Source organism: Vigna angularis, chromosome 3 (genome assembly GCF_016808095.1).
Source record: "Vigna angularis cultivar LongXiaoDou No.4 chromosome 3, ASM1680809v1, whole genome shotgun sequence".
Taxonomy (NCBI): Eukaryota; Viridiplantae; Streptophyta; class Magnoliopsida; order Fabales; family Fabaceae; genus Vigna; species Vigna angularis.
The window spans coordinates 9651647-9672967 of record NC_068972.1 but is presented as its reverse complement, the minus strand read 5'-3'; the positions used below and the strand labels follow the sequence as shown (position 1 = coordinate 9672967).

General features: G+C 29.2%; 1 protein-coding gene across 2 annotated transcripts; it reads left to right on the top strand.

The window, feature by feature from the left end:
* The first annotated feature begins 1682 nt into the window (after nucleotides 1-1682).
* On the top strand, nucleotides 1683-6611 carry LOC108326636 (peptidyl-prolyl cis-trans isomerase CYP21-4). 2 transcript variants are annotated; one of them, XM_017560239.2, is made up of 8 exons: nucleotides 1683-1931; nucleotides 2444-2600; nucleotides 3187-3226; nucleotides 3437-3487; nucleotides 3797-3882; nucleotides 5246-5377; nucleotides 5496-5646; nucleotides 6143-6611. In XM_017560239.2, exons 2-8 carry the CDS (start codon nucleotides 2449-2451, stop codon nucleotides 6227-6229), a joined length of 699 nt encoding a protein of 232 aa, XP_017415728.1. In that variant the 5' UTR covers nucleotides 1683-1931; nucleotides 2444-2448; the 3' UTR covers nucleotides 6230-6611. The 2 variants fall into 2 exon arrangements, with proteins under 2 accessions (XP_017415728.1, XP_017415729.1); XM_017560240.2 differs by lacking the exon at nucleotides 1683-1931 and adding an exon at nucleotides 2042-2153.
* Nucleotides 6612-21321: the final 14710 nt, after the last annotated feature.

Genomic DNA, 21321 nt, shown 5'->3' with positions numbered 1-21321 from the left:
ATTTTAATTAATTAAGTTATATATTTTTCCTCAAGAAAAAACCATTTGAGTTACGCATTTTTTAATATATAATTTATGATTAAATTATCATATACAAGTAGTAATATCATAAGTCTATAACCAATATCTTCTATTAGAAGACTTGATAGTCTTAAGATATGAAGGGTTGTTATTGTAAATAACTCAAGTGGAATGTTATTATTATTTTTTTAAAAGTGAAATGTTTTTTTTATCTATACTTTAAATCTCCCCAGCCTAACAAATATTGAAATTAGCATAAAGTTTACATTTAATTTATAAAATTATGACTGAAACCTAAATTTATGACTTAATTTATAAATTTGATTAAATTTAATTTGTAAAATGTATATTTTATTTAAAATATTGACAAAAACACGTTTAGGTGCAGATTTGTTGCTCTGTTTGTATATGTTTTAGATTAATTTACATTTTTAAATAAGTTAAATTAATATTTTATAAATATGAAATCATTTTGATTTTTTATTTAAATTATTATAGTTTTTTGGACGAGGGTGGATTGAAAATTATTATATCACCCTTCCGTTTTTATTTATCTTTTAAGATTATTTTTGTAAGAATTAAAAAAAAGCAATAAGTGTAGGTATGTAAATTATTGAAAGACTAGCAAACAAGTATAAATGATAAAAAGAATAATGAGTGTGATTTAAAACTTTTATTTTCTAAGAACGAAAATTGTATATCTGTCATACTACATAGAACCAACAAAATATAAGTGATTTTTAAAATAATATTTTTAAATGCATATGTATAAAAGTATTATATTATATTATATTAGAGGATTATGGCATTGTTTTTCAAATACATACTTGCTTACAACATATCATTCATACTATTATGATTACTGTTATTCCTAAACAATTAAAGTTAAAAGTCACCCCAATCTTATCTAAAATTACATACAATATTATATTAAATAAATAATTTAACTTTTTTGTTAAGATTAAAATGTTAAAAACACTTAATTATATATTTTTTATTAATAATTGTGTTGTTGAAAAATAGATAAAATTAGCAAATTATATGAACAAGATTTAAACAACAAATTATTCAATATTTCATATATTATTTGTTTAAAGTGACAAATTTTAGTAAATCTTATTTACTCTTGCTTAGTATTTATCCACTATGGGAGAGAATGACTATGAGAAAGTCGGATGGCTTGTCTCAAATATTTTTGTATTATGTTATATTAATTTATTTATTTACAATTTTTTTAATTTAACATTCTATTTTTATTTCTTTGATTAAGATAACTTTGCTTTTCACTATAATTTTTTTTTTCACTTTTTACATTCAAATCCGAACAGAAGTTTAATATTGTGCCTGATTTTAAAAAATTAAGAGAAAAGTATTAAATAAAATGTTGTTAATATTCTTAAAGAATGTCTAGGAAAAAAAATAAAAGCTATAAATATTTGATTAAAATATAAAAAAAAACTTACCGGACGTAATAAAAACAGATAAAAATAATAACTAATTTCGACAATTTTTAAAAATGTTTCCACTTAATTTTTCTCAGATTAAGAATGACATTGAATATTGTATCTTCTCTTCCCTTCAACTTCATCCCTACGAAAGAGGGTTAAGAAATTTCGTCCTTTTGAGTGTCAAAATTGTACTCTTCCTAATCATATACAGTAATTAATTGTTATGATTATTAAGAAATTTAGTAATAGATAAAATTACGCAATAAATGACCTCGGTAACATTGGAAAACTCCGGTCGGAATCCTGTACCTATTTTTCGCCTATCAGCATTGAATTTGAATCGAAGAAACGCCCACGCACACGTTCATCTTCCTTTTCTGTTTCTAAACCCAACATCGTGTTCTTTACTTATCTTCGATCCACAGGTGCCTGATCCTCTGCTTCGGGCACACACGTTCCCAGGTTCTACCTCTCACCTCCTTTTTTTTTTCTTTTTTGTTTCTTTCAAAAATATTCCAACTTTTAAAAATTAAACCGTATTTGGCTTCTAATAATTATCGGGTATTCCTTAATTTTTCTCCTTTTTCCAACTCTCTAATAAAGTTTTTTACCTTTGCCCAAATCTTAGCAGATGCAACCGTCTTCTGATTGTTGGATCTTAACCTTGTAACCTTGTATTCGATTGTGAGGTTTCTATTGATGCTGATTGTGTTTGAATGAAAAATTCTTGCTTTGATTTAGACATATGGAAAATTGCAAACTTTATGCCTTGGGGTTTTGTTTGTTTTTTGTTTCCAAGTTAACTACAAGATTTGGATGATGTTGCTACTGCTATTGAATGAATTAGGTGGTTTCTTTGTGATGGTAACATAGTCATGATAGTTTTCTTCCGGTTGAATGGATTTTTTAATTTGCAACTTTTGATTTCGTTTTATTACCTGGTAATTAATGATACCCTTGATTCTGGATATTAGGTTAAATGGCGAGGATTAAACCTCAGGCTCTGCTACAGCAAAGCAAAAGGAAGAAGGGCCCTTCTCGCATAAGTGCTACGACTGTTTTATTTTATCTTTTGATTCTGACCTTGGTTGGGTTTTTCCTATTTGCTTCCTACAGACATTGGTCCAACAGGTTAGTGAAAGATTTTGTTTTAGCTGTGAAGGAAGATTCTTAGTTTGAAAAATGATGGGCGATATATTTTTATCTACTCGATGGAAAACAAACAAAAGATTTGTTAAAAAATGATACATGGCTAATTTGAGCTTTAGTTTCATCCAGACTTGTTAAGCATGAATACTACCGATGATATTTTGGATGACATTGTTACTAGATAGAGGTATTTTATAGAATAGCACGTTCTGGCTGGAGGTTTTAACTGCTTTATTGACCGAATTCTCCCCTCATTCATGGTGATGGAACCATTTAGGTTCATTCTGACGTCAATAGTTTATGTTTTGTCTCTGGTGGACGAAAGTTTGTTTGTCGAACATGAATAAAAGCTTCTCTATTTTTGCTCTGGACATTTTAGAGTGATCTTCCTTATAGGGTGGCTAGTTTAAATGGTTCAAGCATTAGTGATATGATTTCTGGTTATTATAGTATAATATAAATACTGTTGGGTGTTGATGGTTATCTGGATGTATTTCTCTCATAAACATTAGGAACTTCAGATGAACTTTCATTTTTACCTAATAATTAATTTCTTACATGCATTCAGGTCAAGATTGCAATCAGAAAGTCATATGTCCATCTCCGAGGTACATCCTTAAATGCCTTATAAAGTGTTTTCATATTTTTTCAGTTCTTTCTTTTTTCTTGTTATCTGATGCCCATGTGGAGCATTTTATCTGAATGCAAATTATGTCTGTGTATATGTTTGTCCATCAAGATATGGATGCTGCTAGGTCTATAGTTTTTTTCATTTATCAATACAACCACACCTCTTAATCAAACTAAACTTTTGATAGGGTGACAATAACTCTGTGGACTCCAAGAAATCTGAACTGCCTGGATATGCTGTAAGTTTGCTCCAGACCGCTAGTAATTCCTTATTTTGGATTTTTTGTAGTTAATGGTTTCTTTGGTTGGATAAATTATTTTCTTTTTCCATTTCTTGAAATTTATAAAAATATCTCCATGTATTTTATCTGTCCCCCTTGTTCAAAGATTCTTATAGGAAACAGAGTAAAAGCAAAGTGATTTTTTTTAATTATTTGTGAAAATAAACTTTTCTTAACCAAATAGGCCCTAATTTTGATGAAGTTTAGAATGTTTTAATGAAATTATTTTGTCTTACAAGCTGTTTTTATCTTTCGTCCTTATTATAGGTTTTAAATACCTCTAAAGGTTCTATAATAATAGAACTGCACAAGGAAACTGCTCCTGAAGTTGTTGATGAATTCATTGACTTATGGTGAGTAGTTTGTTTTCCTACAAAATTATAATTTGGAGGCTGCTGGATAATTTAGGGTTTGATTCTTGTGAACTCTTTTTTTGTTTGTCGATCTTTTTGGGACTTGTGATTGGGTTGGTACTGATGCTATTGGATAGATATATAAGTGGGAAAATTTTATCTTTGTTGAAATGAACTGATGATAGTATTTCAAGGTATGTTTAAACTAATTTTTACTTGTCTATAATCCTTAGAAACATAAAGTTGAATAAATTGCTATAAAGTCAGATGTCTGTGCAGTAATATATTTTGATTGGATCAAGTGCGTATGTGGGTGATTTTAGCTAAAATATATTGTGGTCCTTATTTGATCCAGTTTATTATTTAGGTTTTTTTATAATGTTCAATCTCAACGCATTATGAGATTATCCTTAAGATTCAAGTTTTCTCATATTCACATCATAGATAATTTTTGTCTTTGTTGTGCTCTGTTTCATCGTTATTATATCTGTAAATAAGTTGTTTATCAATAAATGACCAATTCTAACCGGATATACGTAGAGCATAATCCAATATGAGTTGGAACATTGGGACCACAGGAGTTATAGGGTCGCTTAGTGGTAAAGTTGGAAGGGAGGACGAGAGAGGTTGTGGCTTCAATTCACTCCACTAACTTTGAAAGATATAAGATTGGTTTGAAGGGTTTGGAAGAAAGGGTGGGAGAGGTTGGGAGTTCAACTCTTCCAGTAACAGAATACTAACAACTAACAATTATCAATAAAAAAAAAAGAAGAATATTGGGACTACAGTTGCAATTGGTTATTAGTATAAATAAGTCGACATATTCAGTCTTGTATAGCATTATTTCACATCACTACTCACTTTTATCCAGAATCCCACATTTCAACAACAGGAACTGTTTAGCATGCTTATAAAACTTGCTAGAACATTTTGTAAATTTGCACTCACTAGTGTACATGTCGGTAGAGTTATCGCAGAATGAGTCTTCAAAGCGATACGACTGACAGATGTGGAATCTAAGTTGAGTGTAGCTGATTTGGATGTCGTCACCTTACTTATATTGGTTTTCTAACCCATTTAGTGTGACGGATGTGAAACTAGGTTGTTTTCTACAACTTCATTGTAGCCATATAGAACTCAATATGACAATACTGTCATGCCATGCAATATAAGATCAGCACTTCATGATATGACTGACAACTTTCTGTTCAATACAACTCTATGGGTGGTTTGATGTGTCTAACTTTTGTGGGTATCAATTTATGTTGGCAGTATGTTAGTCATGATTTTTAGTGGTTTTCTACATTAAATTTGTTTGAGTCTACCTGCTTATGGATCCAACCTAAGCTACAACTTTTTGCAGTCAAAAAGGGCACTTCAAGGGGATGCTTTTTCACCTAGTAATTAAGCACTATGTGATTCAGGCAGGGGATAACCATGGAGCTGGAGCTACTGAAGATTGGAACTTGAGAGGAAAGCAACATGCTATTTCTAGGTTTTCTTACTCATCTCGTTGCACTTTTTAGTTTATGATATAAATTCTTAAAAAATTGCAGTAACTATCCAGTACTTATTTGCATAATTTTCTAATTAATGGGTTTTTGATTAACCAGTATGAAACATGAAGCATTCATGCTGGGGACTTCCAAGGGAAAACACAACCACAAAGGATTTGATCTTTTCATTACAACTGCACCTATACCAGATTTAAACGAGAAACTTATTGTTTTTGGGCAAGTCATCAAGGGAGAGGATGTTGTGCAGGTGACTGAATTTACTTTATTCATGTCATGTCTGCATTATTGTGTGTGGAGATCTATTTCACTTTGCTTTTTGTTGCTTAATTTTCCGTTTCATTTTTCTTTTCCCATTAGTCAAGAATGCTTTTTGCTCATTTATTCTTATCTTTTAAAATTAATTTCAATCAATGAAGTATAAATGTGTCATTCAAAACAGATATTTTTTTGTTGTTTTTATCACCTTGCAGGATTTTTATAATTAATTTTAAAACTAAGCTATACTTACAAAAGATGATTGTAGGAGGTAGATACCATGCAAATCTTGAGTACTGTATAAATGAAGTTAAATATTCTGAGATTTTCTATTGTTTTTGGAATGACAGTACATCAACCTGTTTGAATATCAACTGTTACTTATGTTTCTTGTTTGTGAGAAATGATGGTTCAGTGGTTGCAAAATGTGCAAATTCAAGGAGTTTCATGATAAGTTTGATAGTGAATGTAACTTAATCCTGTGGCAGGAAATTGAAGAAGTGGATACAGATGAACATTACAAACCTAAAATATCTATTGGGATTCTTGATGTTACTCTTAAACAGAAGGTCTGAAGGTTCTCTCTGCTAGATAACGAGCTGTGATACTTTTTACCTGTTTTGGGACACTGGTCAAATATTTTGTACAGGGATGAACCTTGAGGAATTCGCCTTGGTTCATCTACCAAGTGTCTGAGCCTTCATGTTGTTTTTCTTATTGGATTTTTAGTTAACACAGATTATGCAATTACCTTGTCTTGCCTCATGTCATTTTTTTTTAAAATTGGGAGAATGAGTGGGTTAGATTTGTAGGCAGAGTTTTGAATTTTGCTTGTGAAAGCATCACATTTTTATTTGGCATTACTTTTCACCTGTAACCTTATTGAGATCAGAAGATTACTTCCCTATGTAGTTCCTGACTTGATCTGTCTTCTTGTATGTTTTCATTGATGGCCAATTTGGTGGTGTGTCAGAATACTCCTCAACTTTTTAAGTTACATTTCAATTTGGTTATAGAATCCATTACCATAAACTTCATGCCATTGTACCAATTGGAATTTTAATGATGATAATTACAATTTATATGTTAAATATATTTTTTTTGTTTTTTAACTCTAAGTGAAAATTCTTTTCAAAACTTTGGATCAATTTAATTTTTATATTTAGAATTGTATGAATTTAATTATTTTTAATCAAATTTTATTAAGTTTGTATGATGTTTTAGATAAGTTTCATAATAGTATTTTATGATAGTATTTTTTTCATAATAATATTTTAGTTGTTTATATTATTTGATATAAATTAAATAGATTTAATGCAATCTGGTTAAGAAAAACCAAATTTATATATTTCTAAATATTGAGGAAAAATTAATTTTAATTTTTATTTAAAGTTAAAATACATTTAATCCTAATTTTATTGATTTTAATCACAATAAAAGTAATATATTTCCAAACATTTTTTTTAATTCTTGTAATTCTTAAGCTCCTGATCTGGAATTCGTTTTGATAAGGTTTTAAAATGTTATTTCTTTTTTGCCGCATCTTACATATTTGTCATCTGTTTTTGTTCTTACATATTTGCCTTTGATGGGATTGATTTAAGAAAAAAAAATTGAATAAATTTGAGGAGATAACGAGATAATTAAAGTATTGTTTGCTTTAATAGATAAAAGAAATGAAAGTGAAGAGATTTAAAATAAAATTTATAAAAAAAGTGTGAATGATTTGATAAATATAATAGATAAAAAAATATTTTAATAAATAAAAAAATAAGATTATAATTTTATTCTTATAATTTAAAATTAATTAAAAATAAGACGTTTTTATTTAAATTTAATTTTAAATAAAGTATGAATGATTTGTTTTTAAATGAAAAAATTTAATTAGTGTAAATAATTTTGAAATAAAACTTAATTGGTTGAAAATAATTTAATTAAACATTAAAATATAAGAAAATTATTATTATTAATTAATTATTATTGTCGATATTCTTTTTATTTAGATCTTATATTATGTTTTTATTAATATTATTTTTAAATACTTTTTATTTTATTGTCATTGTTATTATTATTATTTATTATTTATTATTATTATATACTATTATATGTACTTATATATAAAGACGATTTCCCATTTTTTAGTGATCACATCTTTTCAATACTACCATTTAAGTAAAAGTTTTTTTAAAACTAACATGATTATTTTTATTAATTTTACTCTTTAAATGTATTTTTTAATTTAAATGTTTTTTTATGGGTTTTTTAAACTTAATTATTTTTTAATTATAAAATTCTATGTAAAATAAATAAAAATATTCTTAATAAAATTATGAAAATTACTTATATTTATAATGAAATTATAAAAATTATTTTTTATTATCATAAAAAAATAATACACATATTTTCATTAGTATTATTATATAAGGACCATTCATTTAGATGTACTTTTTTTTCAAGATTATCCTTTAATACGCAATTGTTTATGAATTTTATCATTTAGGTGACAGTTTCTTAAATTTAATTTTTTTTTCTAAATTTAATCATTTTTTTAAATTTAAAATATTTTTTAAACTAAAATAAATATTTATAATAAAATATTACTTGTAAAATAAATAAAAAACTATCTACAATAAAATTATAAAACTTATTTTTAATTTTAGAAAAAAAAATCACATATTTTCACTACTATTATTTTATAAGGACAATTCATCCTTTTTGATGTACATTTTTCTTTCAAGATTATCCTTTAATAAATAACTCTATCAATTTTATCAGTTTCTTACATTTAACAAATTTTCTAAATTTAATCATTTTTTAAAATTTATACAATAATTTTAACTAAAATAACTATTTATAATAAAATATTACTTATAAATTAAATAAAACAATCTATAATGAAATTATAAAAAATATTTATTATTATTATAAAAAAAAGGAACGCACATATTTTTCACATTCATTCTTTTGATGTACACTTTTTTTTTTCAAGATTATTCTTTAATAAATAACTGTTTACCAATTTTATCATTTAAGTGACAGTTTCTTAAATTTAACAATTTTTCTAAATTTAATCATGTTCTAAAATTTAAACAATTTTATAAACTAAAATAATTATTTATAATAAAATATTACATACAAACAAATAAAAACCACCTACAGTGAAATTATAAAAAAAAAATACTATCACATAAAAAGTAAACACACAATACATTTAGAAACTATTTGAAATATAAAAAAATTAAAAATAAAACCATCGCTTTCAACCATTTCAAAAATTATATTCTTACATTTAAAAATAATTGAATCCAGAATAAAATATAAAAAAAAATCTAACATAATTGAGTAATTATGGAAATAGTTATTTATAAAGAAGACAAACTTAACTAAAATAAAACACTACAATTATCATCTCATTCCATATTTCATCTCTCAGCAACCAATTTAGCCTATAATACCAATTCACCCAACATAAATTTGAAACTCCACATGCATCAACTCAAACCCAAATACATGAAATCTAAATTCCATAACATCAAATCATGTAATCAAAACTCAATTTTACAAGCAATGACATAGAATGAAGAATAGTTTCCTTTAAGACGAAGACTATTGAGAATTTTTCTTACAGTATCATCATACCTTCTAAATTTCCTATAAACACAATGAACCTTAATAATGATCAAATTACAATTAAAAAACCACAGCTATATGTGAATTCACCTCATAAAAATCATGGTGACTTCTATGTATACATATTTTACTTACCTGGAAAAAACTAACAGAAGCAAATTGGAAAACTCTTTTTTTTGTTGCCTTAATTTAATTCTTCAAAAGATAGATGGATTGGATAAAGAAAATCTAGAAGGATGAAGAAAAAGAAAGATTCTAATGAAGAGTAGTTGGAATGTATTTACTTTTTATGTTTTTAGTTTGAAGCAAACTCTTAAATTTTGGTTATTAAAGCTTTCTATTTAGAAGACTTCTTTGCTCCTCTTTTTAAAACATTAAATTATATATATAACTTGGACCTCGCATGCACGTAGTGCATGTATTTTCATTAGTTATAATTATTATTATTATTATTATATCATCGTCATCATCGTCATGAATCACGAAATTAAAAAAAAAACATATTAAGAACATTACTATTGAGAGTTGTGTTTACTTTCATTCCTCTCAATTTTGTTATAATCAATTTTTTTCACATCTTTTACATCATCTCTCTTAAATTAGTGTAAATATCCTAAAATAAATAATTAGGTTATTCTTCATTTCATATGCATGACCAGTAAATATTTTGAAAATAACACACGGTTAATTATTATTTTTATGTTTTATATTTATATTTTTTATTTGGTTATTTTTGATTTTAACTAAATTGAGTTTTTAATTTTGGAAAGAAATTCAACGTGATCGTTCTGTTAACTACACGTTAAGTATCTCGTGGTAGAAAGAACATGGGTAAAACATATATCAAAATTTAAATCATCTTATATTTTGAAACTTCTTTAATTTTGACCCTAGAACTATAATCACATATTTTTCACTATTGTTGAATGTCAGAAAAAAAATTAACGTTGTGGAAAAAGTTATATATATATAAAAAAAACAATTTATCCAATTCAATTTAATTAAAACACTACAACTATAATCTCATTCCATATTTCATCTCTCAACAACCAATTTAGTCTATATTACCAATTCATCAACATAATTTTGAAATACCAAAGGTGGTTGAGGATTTTCCTCATACTATCATCAAGCTTCCTAAATTTCCTATAAACACAATAAACTTTAATAAAGATTAAATTACGATTAAAAAACCGTAGTTATATGCGAACCCAAAATCTGCATGTATTGAAAACCATGGTGGCTTCTATGTAAACAGATTTTACTTAGACAAAACTAACAAAAGCAAATTGGAAAGCTTCTTGCAAAGATGGTTTCTGCTGTCTTAATTCTTCAAAAGATAAATGGATTGGATAAAAAAATCTAAAAGGAAGGAGAAAAGAAGGATTATATATAGTGAGAAGGAATTATAAGATCACCACTTGATATAGAGATAATTAATTAAAACTATGGGAACGAATTATGCATTTCCAATGCTCAAATGCAACTTCTCACATCATAAATAAAAGGTTAATCAAGAAAAAAAAATTATATACATGTTTTCCTTATGACCCACTCAGCATAAAAAAGTTTGAGAACTTTAACTTGTCTCATGAATAATAAATGTGCATTATAGGTCGAAGCTTTTTCTTGAGAAAAACATCAACATCGGAACAACGTTAGGGTACATAAGGGGCAGGCAGTGAGATTTGAATTTGTTTTAAAATAAGAGTTGCTAAGATTTAGTATTATTAATAATAGTATTGTTTTTTTTATAGGCCACCCTCCACCAACACCAAACTCCTAGTGGAATTTGGACTTGGAACAAAAGTGTGAGGAATCCCACATGAAAGTAGAAAACACATCACAATAGAAAAAAAAAAAGCAAACTAAAAGCCCTATAACATTGCGAGATAACTCCTCCACAAAGAGAAAATAGGTCAACAAGCTTTTATTATACTTGTGATTATATAATGTAGACAAGCAAGCACCACTACACCACAAATTATATTTCTTTCTCCTTGGATTTTTCAATCTTCAAAAAGTCTTTCACATTTTTTTATAATTACTTACAAGGGTCGCGTGCAATTGCCACTCCCAACCTTGTCCCATTCAAAATCTTTTTTTAATTCAAAAGTAGAAGACGAAGCTCTTCTAATTCAAATTATAATTCATTTCTTAAAAGGAAGATTATAACGTATAAAGCATGTCAAGGTAGGACAAAGGGTTACACTATTACTCCTTTTCTTGGACACTCTTATCTAATTAATTTCGTTTTAGCCACTCATGTCAAAGGGTTTTCTTTATCTTCACCTAATTTGTTCTTTATATAGGAAGGTCATTCTTTATCAAATCTCTGCTACCTAAGATTCATTTACATCATTAACTATTTCAACACTTGGCTCACTACAACTGGATACACCCATCAACCAAAACATATTCAACCGTGTAATTATCTCTTCATTTTCTCAACTTAACCCTCTTCGGAGTTTTAAACCTAAATTATGCAGAGCAAATAATGCACGGTTCGTCGTACCTTAACATGTTCTTCGGGTTAGATTATAATACTTTAAAAACGATGATTTAAAATATATAACTGTCATCGAAAGAATTGAGTGTGAAAAAGGTTGCCGAGTTAGCATGAAGAAAGTTTTGAAGACGTATTTAATTACTCAAGCATTAAAATAGTAAAAGGATTTGGTGCATGTTTGGAAAGTTTGAGTAGTGCCGTGTTCATCAATGATCAAACACTGCTGCACTTGCTTTACATACAAACCCGTATAGTAATTTCAAGAACTTTAACTTTTCAAAACATGTCAAATACCAACTGTTTCGGTATAAATGTTGTCCGGTGTGTCTTTGTTGCTCCTGGCTGTCTGGGATGCTTGCTCTTCTCCAATTGTTGTTGTTCATACTCGCCAAAGGAGGGGGAGGTACCTGCAAAGATACTCCGACGCTCAAGTCAGATGTGAGTTATGGAGCCTCAGCTCTCAAGAGAGTGATTATGATACTGCTCTGAAATATTATTTAGGGTCTCTAGACATAGAGAGAACATACCTGAACTTTTGCTCTGTCATTGTATTTATAAGCAAAATAAAAATAACCACCTTACCTAAAAATGTGGTCAGTGGCTTATAAATATCTTAACCGTTTAAGATATTTTATGTAATAAATATAATAAATATCTTACTACATAACATGCCCTCCAAGTCCGAGTTAACGGTTCCGTTTTACGGACGTGGTAACTATAGGACTTATGAGTTTGAGAGAGGCTGTATTCGCTGTGGTCTGAACGTTTCAAACCAAGGATGACCGCGCGGTTGAGTTTGAAAGACCGAAAAGATGTGAAGCCGAACGGCAAAAAATCGGGAACGAGTGAGGCCGAACGTGAGGACCTGGATGACCGAGCGGTAGAGGCTGTATAGCCGAAGGACATAGGAGCTGAATGCTTGAGGCCACGGACGGTAGAGGTCGAGTGGCATGTGAGGCTGAATGATTGAAGCCAAGCGGACGAACGTCATTGAGGCCGAACGTGAGGACCTGGATGGCCGAATGTTTGAACGCTCGTACACATGAGTTGTCGAGCGGTTTAAACCAGAGGGCGAACACCTTTGAGGCCGAACGGCCGACTGCTTGAACGCTCGTACACATGGATGGTCGAGCGGTTGAAACCAAAGGGCGAACACCTTTGAGGCCGAACGGCCGACTGCTTGAACGCTCGTGGTTGTGCATTGTCGAGCGCTTGAAATCAAAGGGCGAACACCTTTGAGGCCGAACGGCCAACTGCTTGAACGCTCGTACACATGGATGGTCGAGCGGTTGAAACCAAAGGACGAACACCTTTGAAGCCGAACGGACGACTGTTTGAACGCTCGTACATGGATTGTCGAGCGGTTGATGTTCTGGGTGTTCTTGGGTGAACAACTACCAGAGTAAGTGTATCCCGTAAAACGTTCGGTTTTTGGTTGGCCGTCTAGTGTGACCTGCATAAGATATATAATATATAAAAATATATTAGAAAGTAAAAGCTTTCAAGTGTAAGGGTATTCGCATTATGGAAGGTGGTACATATTGAAGAATGGAAGATGTTCATTTTGAAAGAGAAATTGATCTGATATTGAAAGAATGAAAAAAAAAATGTCCTGGAGATTTGTTAGAAAAATCATTAAGCAATGATGAGGTAAGTCAATTGGATTATAAAAGGATTTTTGCGTCTAAAATTTTGATAGAACCAAGAACAAGTTTAAAGCCTCTGAAAATGATGAAGTAAACAACATTTTTGCGTCAATATATAACACTAGAGAATGGGACAAAGACATAATTGGATCATTTACAAATCCCCCTTACTAGCACTCGAGAGTCAATATAGTATTGTTTTAGAGAAGCAGACAAAAAAACAATTTGAAGTTGTGAAAAAAGTCGGAGATCAAAATGAATTTCTTTTGAAAATAAAAGTCATATCTACTTTTAGAAAATAAAATAAACTAATTTTTCCCATAAATTAGAGTTTCTTATGAATAAACTTATTTTTATTTTTTTATCAGGAATATACATATGAGAGTGTGAGTGTGTGTTTAAAAGTTAATTTATATTAAATGTTTTAATTTATATAATTTATATATAAAGTGCTTATGGAATTTGTTTTTCAAAGAAACCTTTTATACTTTAGAAAAAAAGGTTTTTAAGGACAATAAAAAACTTATTCTTTTAACTTTTTTTTTTTAAAAAGTCCACATTAATAAGGTTTGTCAAAGGTTGGAATATATAGTTGTTTTATTGATGTATAAGGTGTGTTTTTGAAGATATTGACAATTTAGTAGGATGGAAAGTTATCTGTTATTATCTGTGAAAATAAATTGCATTCATAAGAACAAACATTCTTGATGGGATAGTCATGACAATTAAGATTGTAATAGAAAACGGAATGCAAACGAGCTATTGTGTTTCAAGTTGACTTCGATAAAACCTACCATTCAGTAGTTATTCTATATCATGGAAAAAAAATGGGTTTTGGGGGTTGGTGGAGGAATAACGAAAGAATAATGTATTTCTATTATTAAAGTGTCAGTAATAATGGAAGTTCAAGAAAAAGTTTCTATTAAGAAATTATTGTGCACTTTTTTTTTTCAAGTGGTGGTATGTTCATATTTATAAAATATTAAACATCTACTTCACAATTTAAAATAATAGTATTTTATTTTTAATTTCAAATTCAAAATCTACATTATTATATTATATATTAAATTAAGTCGTAAAAAGAGTGTATTTTTCTTTTGGAGAATGCGAAAGTATTATATCTTATTTATTTTTTTCTATTGCTGCATAAATTCACATTCACTATTTTTTTTATCATTATTATATTATTAAATTAGATTATGAAGAAAATATATTTCTAATAGACTGTCAAAATATTTTTTTTCATTACTAGGTACGGTTTGGAAAAATATAAAACGTTCACTAAAAGAAATTCGAACACTTAACATCTATTTCAATAACATAATAATATATTAATATTTTAAGTTAAAATATTAATTAAAATATAAACATTTTAAATTGTAAAGTAATTATTTTTTGTTTTATGGGTGTCTAAGGTATCATCCCTCATAAGATTTTGTGTCATGCTCCACAATGGTATGAGTATTGTCCTTTTTAAAGTCTTTTTCTATAAGGAAACATGAGGGTAATTTGGTTTTTAAAATCGTTTCATGGCTTAGATAGGGTTTTAGCCTTAACCCTCCCCTATTAATCAGGTTAATTAGAGTAGGGAATTTCATGTGGATTACGTAGATTATTAATTTAATTTACAGTAAACTTTAGTTGTCTTTAATTTTCATTTTCCCTAATTTCAAAGTTGCGATCTTTAAAATGACTTTTTTAGCTATATGTTGAATGAAATTGAATGCATGGATGTATTTTAAGACCTGAATTATCCAATGTATATATGTACGTACATATATACATGCGATGTTAAGTTTCATTCCAATAGAGTAATTTATGTGAAACCCTTTCGTCCCATTCATGCAATTAGTGGCTCTCGTCCAGGTGGCCCAAGCAAATTAAATTTCTTAAATCACACGTAAAAAAAATCATGATACTAAACAATTAATTAAAGTGTCTCTTTCATGGTTAGGAATAGTTCTCATTGAAACAAAAGGACAGAACGTTAAAATAAAGCCACCTAACCTATCAACTTTGTGTGTATATGGTCTCCTATCCATCCTTTACACCTTTCAAATTAAAGATAGTACTATTAAATTATACGGATTATTTGGTTATTATGGCTCACTTTCGATCTTAGTTAATTAATTTGGTTGTAAAGTGAATGGATTATGTGGCTCAGGAACATCTGTTTGTAGTGGTTTGGCTAGTGCAGGAACTAAAAGGTTACTTTCTGTTTTAGCCAATGGTCTTTTAACTCACATAGAAGAAAGACATTTTAATTTATTTTCTTTAAGGAGAAATAAAATTGTAAGTTGCAGCAGTTTGCGATAGTTCTCTTATTCTTACGTACTTACATGGATGTGGGGTGGTAGGTTAACAAAAAATTAAATTTTGATGGATGAAGATACTAATATTTATTGTTTAACTTATGTCTAGCACACGCGCACGCCTCACCTATCTAACTTTAATTGGATCCCGATGGGCGATGGTGGTGCATGCAATTTTTTTTTGTCTCAAGGTCCAATAACGTTTAACTTAGCAAGGCCTTTTAATTTAAACCAATTTTAGGATTAAATTTTCTGGTTTTCTTTAAAATCCCAACAATTTCAAAGAGTTTTGGTCATAAATTCTTTTGAAGAAATGAACATTATGTTCTTCGTATAGTGGTAAGGTGGTTACTTTGCATCACTTTTTGATTCATTGCTTCATTACTGTTATGTTTTGGATGTAAATTTACCATTCAATTGTTGTCATTTTTTTTATGGCGTTTGAATTAGATGGGTCAATTTGATCCAATATAGAGTATTTGATCTAACCTTGCATGGGGTGTTGCTCCCTCCACCACCGCCCTATACTTCTTCCACCTTTCCACATTATTTTAAATATAATTATATCCTTAAGTTAAAAAGATTTTTACTTTTATCATATTTTAAATAATTTGAAACCCTAATTTTACTTTCCCAGCACCCATCCACGGAACTCTCTTCCCCTTTCCCCATTTTCGTTTCACCACCCCACCTCCTGCACTTCCATTCCTTTTTCTTCCCAGTTTTTTTTTTTGGTTTGAAAGCTTCCATTGCCGTCGTGGTGTGAAGGAGCATCGCCGCCGTGGTGTGGAGGAACATCGAGGAACGTCCAGAGCATCAACCAGAGGAAGTACACATCAATGGAGATGTCACCTAATAAAACAAACTCTAAAATAAAAAAATGTAACCTTTAAATGGGAGGTGACATCTTCAATGGATGTCAACATCCGTTGAAGGATGTTGACATCTGTTGAAGGATGTTGACATCCGTTTAAATGTTACGTTTTTTATTTTAAAGTTTTATTTCAAGGTTTATTCGAATACGAGGAAGCACTCCACGCACTGCACCACGAGAAGGAGACTGTTTGATAATTCTTTCCACCACCACCAACCTTTGCAACTTGTAGTATCTCACAACGACGAAAGAAAGAGAGGAAGAAATATAATGTTAAAATGAAAGAAAAGTATTTTACTCATGTACAAGACTAGAATATGTTATTAATGAAATAGGTTGTGAATGGGTAAAATTAAAAAAATAATAACCCTAAAAATAAAATTTTACTGAGGGACAAAATAGTAAAGGGGAGGTGGAGGGAGAAAGGTGTGGTGGTGGAGGGATTAACACCCCCTTGCATGGGTTGAGAAAAAAATCACTTGATAAAAAATGTTCACATAACAAATGTTAACGATAATGTTTTTTCTTTTGGGCTATGATTTTGTACCAGGTTTTTTCTATCTCTTTAATTAGAATGATGACTAACTTAATGTTAATGAGGCAAGTATATCGATTGCATGTAATAAGTGATAAATGCTATTATATTCGAAGAGACTTGTGCGACACTCCACAATTCGTGTATCCAATAACTCAATTAGACCACAAACTTCACAAAAACACGATGCAAATTCTTTTTCTATTTTTATCAAACAGTTGGTGTGCAACAAGAAATTTAACATAGATTATTTGCAATTGTCAATATTAGATTTCATCAACTTCCTTCACAAATATCTAAATTTCATATTCAAGTCAAAATCAACGCACCAATATACTTAAATTCTATTTCTAGAGCATTTGAGTCTATGGTTACTCATCAAGTTTCAATCCCTTAAATCCTCAACAAGTGAAATCATGCACTAAGTTCAAGAGTCTAAGAATACTAATGAACCAAGTTCTATTCCCATATACAAGCATTCTTTAAGCATTAAATTTCAAGTTTAGATTCTAAATATATTTTCCAATACCTCAAGAATCACAAATCAAGCATGAAAACAATTCACATCAAGCATTAAGCATGAAAATCAAATACTAATTTAAATTGGAATATATATATATATATATATATATATATATATATATATATATATATATATATATATATATATATATATATATATATATATATATATATACACACACAACGCAATTTTACATAAAAATTCATTGTTTTACATTTAGTCAATAACTCTCCATATATAGTAGAGAACCTATAGCTTCAAATTAAAGAGATAAAGAAGAAATTAAAACCATAAAAAAGATGAAGGTCATTTTCCAAGACACCTAGCAGCTACTTAAAGTTTTAATTGTGTCTCTCATTCGCATTTTCACCTCTAATCTACAACTCATCTTCCTCTTCAACCCCAAAAGAGGAATAACCACCATGGATGAAGGAGGAAACCCCAAAAGGAGAGGGAGAGTTTCCCATCACTCAATGTGAGATCCAATGGTGTTTTTTTGGTTGTTCGGGAGTGGTCCATTGTAATATAACCATACAAGTGAGTCTTCTTTTTATGTTTGTAGTGTTGGCTGCAATTCTAGTGTCCATGATTTGAGTATTTGCCTATAAATCATTTTTTCTTATCCAATAATGATTCCTTGAGTTTTATCTTATATATCTTCACCAAAATTGTTTTTTATTGACTTATTTCACACACTCAAAATAAATTTTAAAATTAAAAAAGCATAAAACAACTAAAATACAAGCAGAACCAATATAAACTTGAAGATTAAACAAAATAAAAATTATACGAAAATTAATTTTATTCACAAAACTTAACATCAATAGGTAAAAAATAACTTTATCAACTTTTTTTTATAAAGAGTTATGTTTTGTATTTTGCATTGGTTAAATTCTAAATTAATGTGTTTATAATTTTTATAATTTTTTTAATAGAATATTTGATCGATTGAAATATTAAATGCTAATATTGAAATTAGTAGGTAACGATTTAAAGTTTCTGGTGTAACTTCTTAATTAATGTGTGTGGGATTTATGGTGACACTAGAATATAGAAATTGATGATAAAACAATAGAAATTTCAATGAGAAAGTTTGTTTCTGCACCATGATTATTGAAATGAAAAAGCTATATGAAACTAAAAATGTCAAACACTAAAGTAGTAGGCAACTATTTAAGACGCCATGGCCCATGGGTAATCATTTTTTCCCCGTAGGACGCTCACACCAAGTGAATTTTCCTTCAACAAATGGAACAGGGGAATATGAAGTCATTAAAATAGCAATGAAATTTTTTATCATCAACGTTTAAGTACTAACTAACCCTTTAAAAGGAAATGGGTAAAGAGTTATTCCCTGCACTATTTTTCCTCAGACCCATTTTGATGTCCTTCAAGAGAGGGAAACAAGATTATTGGAATGTGTTTTTGTATGGGGATGTGTAGGGCAGAGAGACTACCTTTCTGACGTAGTCTTCCTGTCTTCTGATGCCTGAGTCACCTGCACTGCTCGGTTGCATTCTTGACTAGGGGAGTTACGTGTAAAAGACACTTCGACGCTCAAATTAGATGTGGTTTGGTGAATTGTTTATCGAACATACCTGACTTTTGACCTTGACTTTATATTTATAAGTCATCTCATGGATCATAAACTAGTACAGATTCAATAAAATAAAAACAAACTTACATTTAGATTCAGTTAGTTACTCATAAACAACTTATCAATATCTTTAATCAGATATCTTTGATTATTTTATCGTCGGTTAGACTATTGGCCCAATAATAACTTAAACGTTGATCCAATTATGGTTTAACATTGTTGATGTAGCGGATGGACCGAATGGTCCTGAATATTAGTCGTTCGATCTATACTATATAGCATACAGAATGGAATTGGCCAATAAAAAATTAAAGAAAAAATGTGGTTACCATATGTACAATAAATTATTTGCTTGTAAAAATGTTTTGGAAATTTTAATTTATAGTGTATTTTTATTTCAACCACTCATTTTTCCTCTCTTGAAAAATATCAAGTTGGGAAAATGGTTTAATAACTGATTTCTCTTGAACTTCAATATTGGTCATTAAAATGTCCCAATTTCTGTCTTTCTCAAATTGAAAATGTTCTTGCATTCATAAACCCTAAACAAATAACCATAGCGTAGAGACAAAGCCGAAATTTAATCACCATTTAATAAAATGATTGTACACCGTACCGAATTTTGTAACCATTGATGAACCTCATCCTTGATGACGGTACTGAAGGACTACTGCCTAAACCCTAAATAATCAACTCCCACTTTCTGGCTTTCTCAAATGAAAAATCTCCAAAGCATTTCAAAGAGTAGAGGAAAGACGAAAATAAACACTTACCACACTTTCAAATTATAACCACAACATTTCATCAAAACCTCTCCCACTCTAAATACATTGAGCCTGCTAACTCATTAAATATTAATATTTTTCACACATCAACCGTATCAAATGAGCAGCACCTACTCATCTATTGTTAGAGTATCATCTTCCATTTGTGACATAGTGGGTCCTACAACCTTAATTTAGTCAAACGCATATGGAAAATAAATTCAGCGCGCGATTCTAAAAATAGTGTGCGGGATTCTATCATTCTAAGTAATCAAAAAGCTAAAACCTCTTCCTCCCGCTCCAAACCCTATTAATTTACAAATTAAGTTCATGACATTATGTAAAAGTATGATTAAATAACAATTTTATTAAACTATTTTTGTATTAATTTATATTATTATAATGTTATATTTTTTTAATCGCTTGAACTAAATTTATTAATAATTAGTAAATACTTAAATTGAACCTGAACATAAAATAAACATTTAGTATAATTTAAATTATTAGATATTTTAGCTTTTGAAAAACTCGTCTGATTTTAACAGAACACTTGTGAACCAAATAAAGATGGCATAATTTCTTTCAAAAAGGTTCAAATGCAAGTTTCCTGAAATTGTAAAAATAGTACTAGGTCAAAATCATGTCAAAAGAGGCTCATCTCTATCCAATTTCTACCCCACATTAATAAATTACACTATTTTTAGGATACATGCAGTTCGTTTAGAACTGCTAGATCTCATCCTTTAAGGTATTTTATTACATGATAAAAAAAAATTGACGAGGAACAGTATAGTTACATAAACATATAATTAACTGCATGCGAAATTATTTTATGCTTTTCCGTAGGATTTATCACTAACAACATAATTTTCATTCAGCTTTTACTAGAGAAAATTATTTATCCCCATGGAATGAGTGGTTGACTATTACAAAATTGTTATTTTTTTTAAATCAATTATTATAAAAGAAAAAGGTAGCACAAGTGTGTGTGATGTAATTATATTTTTAATTATCTAAAATGAAAGTAGTATAAAACAATGAATGTGTAATAACCTAAGTGGTAATAAAACTAGCAACACCAAATACCATGCTCGGCAACATTAGCAACATTTAGCCAAACTCGTGCTGGCCCATCAGCTTTTATAATAATTGCCCACGAACGTTAGTGGAAAAACTCAGGTTGCATATTTTATTGTCTCCCCTATAATTGATATAACCTACAAATTTATACGTCACTGAAATTGGAGCAATCCCCTCCATAGAATCCCCACCACAAC